Source organism: Cetorhinus maximus, chromosome 12, assembly GCF_964194155.1.
Source record: "Cetorhinus maximus chromosome 12, sCetMax3.hap1.1, whole genome shotgun sequence".
Lineage (NCBI taxonomy): Eukaryota > Metazoa > Chordata > Chondrichthyes > Lamniformes > Cetorhinidae > Cetorhinus > Cetorhinus maximus.
Genome location: NC_135890.1, coordinates 81,948,829 through 81,959,648, shown reverse-complemented (window position 1 = coordinate 81,959,648; position 10,820 = coordinate 81,948,829). Strand labels below are relative to the sequence as shown.

The window sequence follows — 10,820 nt, the reverse complement described above, 5'->3', positions numbered from 1 at the left end:
GGGGAAGGGAGGCTACAACATAGACAATCCCCTTCTGCCTGGGCTCTACATGACCAAATAGTTCATGAACAATACCAGTAACCTCAACCATGCCTCCCCAGTCATTAACAGTCCCACACTCCATACCTTTTCTCTACTACTGACCATCATATCATCCTCTTCCCAACAACACCAAAAGTAATAACCACCAAGTTAGTTCTGGACTCCTCCATGCCCTTTTACATTGAGCACGAGCTTCCTTACAGGTGTTCCAGTATACCAAGCATTTGACCGACTCAGCAGCCTTCTTTGTCCTTGGCCCTTCAAAGTCCTTTTCTGACTCCACAGAAGCAGGACTAGCATGTGACCTTGCCCTCTATTGAGCTGACACCTGACCTATCCTCCTCCCTCCACACCCCTCCCGCCCAACCCCCACCCTCTCAGCTCTGGCTCCTGCACACTGGTACCCAGTGTCTCAGCACATGTAGATCCATCTTCTACCCTAGTCTCTCAAATACACAGAACGTCAGTCAGTCTCTGAGCTGGTGTCTACAGGTGTAAGGTCGAGTGACAGTATCTCTTGGACTTCACCATCGCTTCCCTCTGACTGGGAAGGTTCCAGTTCTTGGGTATCTGAAATTAAAAAGGGACAAAGGTCAGGTGGTATAAGCAGGAGAGGAGAAATAGGAAGTGGACAGGGATTTGGTTGTAGTGAAGAGGGGAGAAAGTAGAAAGCATTGCTTATGCCATCTGCAACTTGAGGCGCGATTCTAGAATGAAGAAGAGATGAGAGGAGGATAAGGTTTGTATATATTTACCAGTGTATGTCCACCAGTGGCCATGGCCTCAGCCTCAGCAATGTCTTTCCCAAGATGGCTAGCACTGTTTCCTTCCTTCAAGTGCAATGCACTTTTTCTCCTTCAGTTCTTCCCTGCTGTCTCTGATTATTCACCATTTTCTCCTGCAAGAAAGAGCTAATTGTATCAGTAAGTATCTTGCAAAACGTTTGGGTGATATGATTTTCAAGGTTAAATAGCTGCCAGAGTTTGCAAGCTGCGAACTGAGGGTGCAAGGCTTTCAGCACCTTCCAAACCCACGACCACTGCCATCCAGAAGGAAAAAGGCAGCAGACACGTGGGAGCACCACCACCTGCAAGTTCCCCTCCAAATCGCTCACCACCCTGACTTGGAAATATATCACCGTTCCTTCACTGTCACTGGGTCAAAATCCTGGAACTCCCTCCCTAACAGTGCTGTGGGTGTACCTACACCACGTGGACTGCAGCGGTTCAAGAAGGCAGCTCACCATCACCTTCTCAAGGGCAACTAGGGATGGCCAATAAATGCTGGCCCATCCAGCGATGCCACATCCTGTAAATGAATTTTTAGAAAAGCAGGGCTAAATATGTGAGCATGAAGTAAAGTATATGGATCGAAGGCTTGTGTACTGATTATTTGCAGTGTGTTAAGTGTGCGCAGCAAGTCCTGGTATGTGCAGCAAGTTCTGCTGTGTACAATGGGTTATGTTCAAACACCAGTGAGCTATCCTACAGTGACACTGAGATCTGGTGCTGATAACTTGGGCTCAGCGTATGGAAGTTCTGAGGTTGTATCATTGGATTCATATCAACTAAAAAGCTGCTGCAAGCTCTGGAGTTCAGAGGAGTTTGTTTTCATCTCCACTGCCTGGGCAGATCTCCTGCCTTGACTTGAATTGAATGCGAGCTACAGGTCTCATGCTTCATGGCTTTGAGAGAACATGCCTTTTTGCAGCACCTTTAACAATGCCACGACATCCCAAAGTATTTCAATCCTATGAAGTGTACTCACTGTTATCATGCTTGGGAATAGCAACAAAATTACACACAGCAAGGTGCCACAAACAGCAATGAGATAAATGGCCAGGTAATGTGTCTTTAGGTGATGTGAGCTGAGAGATTAAATGTTAAAAAGACACCCCAGCTCTTCTTCGAGATAGTGTCATGGGATCTTTAACATCCACCTCAGATGCAACATAATTTTAATATCTCATCCGAAAGGTGGCACCTCTTCCAGTGCAGCACTCTCTCAGTATTGCACTGGAGCATCAGCCCCTTATATGCCTCAGGATTAGGACTTGAACCCACATACTCAGAGGCACGGGTACGACTGCTAAGCCAAGGCTGACACCTTGAGAGCAACAGTCGACCAAGAGATAACAGCTTGTGTACAGATATCTCCACAACATTTAGATTTATGTGACAATTGCGATAAGTGCACAGCCTCCAATTAGCTTTGGGCCTTGGAGTACTTAACTGGGATTTCAGCTCCTTGCATTACCATTTGTTTTCTTTATGGGAAAAAAAATGTGAGTGCTTATAGTTTCATGAGGCAGAAAGTAGCAGATGTGACCTGTCGCACAGCACAGTCATCACTGAGCCCTTGGGGCCTAGCAGTGTATTAACTGTAAATGCAACCCCACGCAGAATGTGGAAAATACTTTGTAACAACATACAAAATAATGCTTAAACACTCAAGCATCCATTTATATCTGCTCCATCTACATGGAAGCCAATAATCAATGTAAAATGTTTGTATTTGGCCTGAATGGGATCACTTTTGTCAATCTTCGCTCTGGGGGAAGCCATTTTGATTCACTGTTCAGGTAAAATGGATGAAAAGCATTTTGTGCTTCGACTTCTAAATTTCTGGACCACCCAAGTAGAGCACCGTAATGCCCCGCAGTCTCCCACTCCATGCTTTGATTCCTAGCCCAGACAGATCTAAAGGTACAGCTTGGCAATTAACCTTTGCCCCTTTCTCTGATTAGCTAGGCCTCAGCTAGCCTGACCTGTGGTGGCTACGATTGACTGGGCACCTGGGAAAAGATGATAGCTGGATTGTAACTTGGAATTTGAGGCTTGGATGACAGTTGGTTCACCATGGAACAATGCGATAAAATTGGCGTTTTACACCCCGACACAATTTGGAACAATTTGAGACTTCAAGAACACTTGTTTTTTGAAAATGGCTGCTGCCCAGAGGGAAACATAAAAACTGGGGAATAAAAGTACTGGTCTGAACTGTTTTTTGCTTCTGGGTGGTGGCTTTGATAGTCCCACCCCTGACTTACATCAAACTGGCATATAGAAAACCCCATTCAGCTCACCTGTGAACCTAGTAGGCCAGCACATTTGATTTTAATAGATCAGTTAACTTGCTGCCCGACTCAGTGCATGAACTTTGTGAGGGGACCTGGAGGTGACGGGGGTGGGGTGGTGATCTGCGTAAAAGGGGTTTAGGAGAATCTTATTTTGGTATCATGACATTAACTCATGCAGTATTGAATGATTAGAGAATATAAATATGGTTACTAAGAAATCAGGGGATAACCCCCAGTCACTGGTTTCATTTATTTATATCAACACTTGTGAAACATCGCAAAGCACTTATGCAAAGTTTCCTGCGGTTTCAGTGGTGACTATATTCAGTAGCTGTTTAATCATTTACTACACTAATTCATTGTCTGCACTTCAAAAGTACTTCACCGACAGTATAGCACTTTGGGTTGTCCTGAGGTTGGGGAAGGTGCTATATAAAGACAAGCCTTTCATTTGGAAGCTGTTGCAAAGGGGAGAGGAAACAGTGCTCTCTGTAGACTGTTCATTTATCAAAACCCTGATCCACAATTGAAAGTGGCTATTGATTACCACTGGGCCTGGAGAGTGATCCTAACGCTCTGGGTTAGATGATCTCAGTCCCAGAGTGGGAATGGGATGCTACAATTGCAACAAGGATCCTTGAGAAAAAGCTTAAGCGAGTTTGCCTTTCCAATCCTGAATGCTGCCACATGTCTCTCTTGTGTAATATGTGCCCTGGATGGGGCACTGCAGGGCCACTGTCATCCATGCTCCTCCCAGCAAGTGTTATTATATCCAGATCAAAGTTTAAAATAATTCATTTCAAGCCACCCTTTGTTATTGGCTAATATTTGTGTGTGCAACTAATAAGACAATGGGGTTCAAATTGGTTAGTCCCGAAAACAGGAGTGGGAATTGCAGTAAGCCATTAATTTGCAATTGTTCCTGGAGCTGCATGAAGAAAGTTAAATTGGCGCGGCTTACTGTTTAAAATTGTTGCTACATGCAGTCAGCACACGTATACTGTGCCCAGAACACACTGACACATTAAACCCACTGCCAATACTGATCCCACTGCCCACACTGAACCCACAGCACACACTAAACCCACTGCCAATAATGATCCCACTGCACACACTGAACCTGCTGCACACACTGAACCTGCTGCACACACTGAACCCACTGAACCCACTGCACACACTGAACCCACTGCACACACTGAACCTGCTGCACACACTGAACCCACTGCACACACTGAACCTGCTGCACACACTGAACCCACTGCACACACTGAACCCGCTACACACACTGAACCCACTGCACACACTGAACCCACTACACACACTAAACCCACTATACACACTGAACCCACTGCACACACTGAACCCACTGAACCCACTGCACACACTGAACCCACTACACACACTAAACCCACTACACACATTAAACCCACTGCCAATACTGACTCCACTGCACACACTGAACGCACTGCACATGCTGAAAGCACTGTACACACTGTACACGCTGAAGCTAATGCACACACAGCACACAATGAGCCCAATGTACACACTGAGCACACTGCACACAATGATGCCACTGCACACAAACCACAGACTGAACCCACGGCACGCACTGAACCCACTAAGCCAGTGCACACACTGAACGCATGTCACAAACTGAACCCACTGCACAAAATACATACAATGAACCCATTGAACACAATGCACACACTGAACGCACTGAACCCACAAAACTCACTGCACACACTGAACCCACTGCAAAACAGTGAACCCAATGCACACAAAGAATCTACCGAACCTACTTCAAACACTGAACCCACTGCACACACAGAAAGCACTGAACACATTGAAACCAGCGAATCCACTGCACACACTGAAACACCGCACACTGAACTCACTGAACCCATTGCACCCACTGAAACCAATGGACCCACTGAAACCACTGAACCTATTGCACACAACGAACCTACTATACCCACTCAACGCACTGCACACACAGAAAGCACTGAAGACACACACAGACACTGAACACATTGCAGAAACTGAACTCACTGCACACACTGAACCTACTGAACCCACTGCACAGACAAAATCTGCTGTACCAATTGCACAGAGTGAGCACGCTGCACACACTGAACCCACTGAACACATTGAGCCCACGTAAACACTGAACACATTGCGTACACTAAACTCACTGCACACACTAAACCCACAGCCAATAGTGATCCCACTGCCCGCACTGAAAACACTGCGCACACGGAACCCACTGAGCCTACTGCACACATTGAAAAAACTGAATCTACTGCACATATTGAAACCACGATACACACGGAGCCCACTGCACAAAATGAACACACTGAAACCACTGAACCTACTGCACACACTGAACCCACTGAATCTACTGCACACACTGAACACACTGAAGCCACTACACAGACTGAACCCACTGAAACCACTGGACACACTGAACCCACTGAACCCACTGAACCAACTGCACACACTGAACACACTGAACGCATTGAACACAGTGAACCCACTGAACCCACTGCACACACTGAACCCACTGAACCTACTGAACACACTGAACCCACTGAACCCACTGAACACACTGAAACCACTGAACCCACTGAACACACTGAACCCACTGAACCCACTGAACCCACTGAACCCACTGCACACACTGAACCCACTGAACCCACTGAACACACTGAAACCACTGAACCCACTGAACCCACTGAACACACTGAACCCACTGAACACACTGAACCCACTGAACACACTGAACCCACTGAACCCACTGAACACACTGAACCCACTGAACACACTGAACCCACTGAACCCACTGAACCCACTGAACACTCTGAACCCACTGAACACACTGAACCCACTGAACCCACTGAACACACTGCACACGCTGAACCCACTGAACACACTGAACACACTGAACACACTGAACCCACTGAACCCACTGAACCCACTGAACACACTGAACCCACTGAACACACTAAACCCACTGAACCCACTGAACCCACTGCACGCACTGAACCCACTGAACCCATTAGACACAATGAACCCACTGAACAAACTGAACCCACTGAACACACTGAACCCATTGAACCCACTGAACACACTGAATCCACTGAACACACTGAACACACTGAACCCACTGAACACACTGAACACACTGAACCCACTGAACCCACTGCACACACTGAACCCACTAAACCCACTGCACACACTGAACCCACTGAACCCACTGAACACAATGAACCCACTAAACCCACTGCACACACTGAACACACTAAACCCACTGAACCCACTGAACCCACTGAACACACTGAACACACTGAACCCACTGAACCCACTGAACCCACTGAACACACTGAACACACTGAACCCACTGAACCCACTGCACACATTGAACCCACTGCAAAGACTGAACACATTGCACACACTGAATCCACTGCACACACTGAACACACTGAACCCACTGAACTCACTGCAGACAATAAACCCACTGAACCCACTGAACACACTGAACCCACTGAACCCACTGCACACACTGAACCCACTGCACAGACTGAACCAACTGCACACACTGAACACACTGAACCCACTGAACACACTGAACACACTGAACCCACTGCACACACTGAGCCCACTGAACACACTGAACACACTGCACACACAGAACCCACTGAACACACTGAGCCCACTGCACACACTGAACACACTGAACACACTGAACCCACTGCACACACTGAACACACTGAACACTCTGAAGCCACTGCACAAACTGAACCCACTGAACACACTGCACCCACTGAACCGACTGAAGCCACTGCACACACTGAACACACTGAACACACTGAACCCACTGCAGACATGAACACACTGAACCCACTGAACCCACTGAACTCACTGCACACACTGAACACACTGAAGCCACTGCACACACTGAACCCACTGAACACACTGCACCCACTGAACCGACTGAAGCCACTGCACACACTGAACCCACTGAACCCACTGCACACACTGAACCCACTGCACACACTGAACCCACTCCACTCACTGAACCCACTGTACACACTGAACCCACTAAACCCAATGAACACACTGCACACACTGAACCCACTGCACACACTGAACCCACTGTACACACTGAACCCACTAAACCCAATGAACCCACTGCAAACACTGAACCCACTGCACACACTGAACCCAGTGCACACACTGAACCCACTGCACATACTGAACCAACTGAACCCACTGAACCCACTGAGCCCACTGCACACACTGAACCGACTGCACACACTGAACCCACTGAACACACTGAACCCACTGCACACACTGAACCCACTGCACACACTTTACCCACTGAACCTACTGCACACACTGAACCCACTGAACCCACTGAACCCACTGCATACACTGAACCCAATACACACACTGAACCCACTGAACACACTGAACCCACTGCACACACTGAACATACTGAACCCGCTGAACCAACTGCACACGCTGAACCCACTGAACACACTGAAGCCACTACACAGACTGAACCCACTGAAAGCACTGGACACACTGAACCCACTGAACGCACTGAACAAACTTCACACACTGAACCAACTGAACGCATTGCACACACTGAACCCACTGAACCCACTGACAACACTGAACCCGCTGCACACACTGAACCCACTGAACCCACTGCACACACTGAACACACTGAACCCACTGAACACACTGAACACACTGCACACACTGAACCCACTGAACACACTGAACCCACTGCACACACTGCACACACTGCACACGCTGAACCCACTGAACACACTGAACACACTGAACACACTGAACCCACTGAACCCACTGAACCCACTGAACACACTGAACCCACTGAACACACTAAACCCACTGAACCCACTGAACCCACTGCACGCACTGAACCCACTGAACCCATTAGACACAATGAACCCACTGAACAAACTGAACCCACTGAACACACTGAACCCATTGAACCCACTGAACACACTGAATCCACTGAACACACTGAACACACTGAACCCACTGAACACACTGAACACACTGAACCCACTGAACCCACTGCACACACTGAACCCACTAAACCCACTGCACACACTGAACCCACTGAACCCACTGAACACAATGAACCCACTAAACCCACTGCACACACTGAACACACTAAACCCACTGAACCCACTGAACACACTGAACACACTGAACCCACTGAACCCACTGAACCCACTGAACACACTGAACACACTGAACCCACTGAACCCACTGCACACATTGAACCCACTGCAAAGACTGAACACATTGCACACACTGAATCCACTGCACACACTGAACACACTGAACCCACTGAACTCACTGCAGACAATAAACCCACTGAACCCACTGAACACACTGAACCCACTGAACCCACTGCACACACTGAACCCACTGCACAGACTGAACCAACTGCACACACTGAACACACTGAACCCACTGAACACACTGAACACACTGAACCCACTGCAAACACTGAGCCCACTGAACACACTGAACACACTGCACACACAGAACCCACTGAACACACTGAGCCCACTGCACACACTGAACACACTGAACACACTGAACCCACTGCACACACTGAACACACTGAACACACTGAAGCCACTGCACAAACTGAACCCACTGAACACACTGCACCCACTGAACCGACTGAAGCCACTGCACACACTGAACACACTGAACACACTGAACCCACTGCAGACATGAACACACTGAACCCACTGAACCCACTGAACTCACTGCACACACTGAACACACTGAAGCCACTGCACACACTGAACCCACTGAACACACTGCACCCACTGAACCGACTGAAGCCACTGCACACACTGAACCCACTGAACCCACTGCACACACTGAACCCACTGCACACACTGAACCCACTCCACTCACTGAACCCACTGTACACACTGAACCCACTAAACCCAATGAACACACTGCACACACTGAACCCACTGCACACACTGAACCCACTGTACACACTGAACCCACTAAACCCAATGAACCCACTGCAAACACTGAACCCACTGCACACACTGAACCCAGTGCACACACTGAACCCACTGCACATACTGAACCAACTGAACCCACTGAACCCACTGAGCCCACTGCACACACTGAACCGACTGCACACACTGAACCCACTGAACACACTGAACCCACTGCACACACTGAACCCACTGCACACACTTTACCCACTGAACCTACTGCACACACTGAACCCACTGAACCCACTGAACCCACTGCATACACTGAACCCAATACACACACTGAACCCACTGAACACACTGAACCCACTGCACACACTGAACATACTGAACCCGCTGAACCAACTGCACACGCTGAACCCACTGAACACACTGAAGCCACTACACAGACTGAACCCACTGAAAGCACTGGACACACTGAACCCACTGAACGCACTGAACAAACTTCACACACTGAACCAACTGAACGCATTGCACACACTGAACCCACTGAACCCACTGACAACACTGAACCCGCTGCACACACTGAACCCACTGAACCCACTGCACACACTGAACACACTGAACCCACTGAACACACTGAACACACTGCACACACTGAACCCACTGAACACACTGAACCCACTGCACACACTGCACACACTGAACCCACTGAACCCACTGAACCCACGGAACACACTGAACCCACTGAACCCACTGAACCCACTGAACCCACTGAACACACTGAACCCACTGCACACACTGAACACACTGAACATACTGAACCCACTGCACACACTGAACCCTCTGAACACACTGAACCCACTGAACCCACTGAACACACTGCACACACCAAACCCACTAAACGCACTGAACCCACTGCACACACTGAACACACTGAACCCACTGAACCCACTGAACACACTGAACACACTGAACACACTGAACACACTGAACACACTGAACCCACAGAACCCACTGAACCCACTGAACCCACTGCACACACTGAACACACTGAACCCACTGAACACACTGAACCCACTGAACTCACTGCACACACTGAACACACTGAACACACTAAACCCACTGAACCCACTGAACACACTGCACACATTGAACCCACTGCACAGACTGAAGCCACTGCACACACTGAATCCACTGCACACACTGAACCCACTGAACCCACTGAACCCACTGCACACACTGAACCCACTAAACCCACTGAACCCACTGCACACACTGAACCCACTGAACCTACTGCACACACTGAACCCACTGAACCCACTGAACCCACTGAACCCACTGAAACCACTGAACCCACTGAACCCAATGAACACACTGCACACACCAAACCCACTAAACCCACTGAACCCACTGCACACACTGAACACACTGAACCCACTGAACCCACTGAACACACTGCACACATTGAACACACTGGACCCACTGAACCCACTGAACACACTGAACCCACTGAACCCACTGAACACACTGAACCCACCGAACCCACTAAACCCACCGAAGCCACTAAACGCACTGAACCCACTGCACACACTGAACACACTGAACCCACTGAACCCACTGAACACACTGAACACACTGAACACACTGAACACACTGAACCCACTGAACCCACAGAACACACTGAACCCACT

General features: G+C 48.6%; 1 protein-coding gene across 1 annotated transcript in view; it reads left to right on the top strand.

Annotated features, from left to right (window-relative positions):
• Positions 1–5,878: 5,878 nt before the first annotated feature.
• The window catches only part of LOC144688000 (uncharacterized), a gene marked incomplete at its 5' end in the record, with an annotated part of 92,369 nt that continues 87,427 nt past the window's right edge, over positions 5,879–10,820 (top strand). Inside the window, 3 exons of the mRNA XM_078554654.1 lie at positions 5,879–5,971; positions 6,365–6,448; positions 7,945–8,062. Coding sequence (XP_078410780.1) covers positions 5,879–5,971; positions 6,365–6,448; positions 7,945–8,062 — 295 coding nt within the window. The remainder of the gene's footprint in view (positions 5,972–6,364; positions 6,449–7,944; positions 8,063–10,820) is intronic.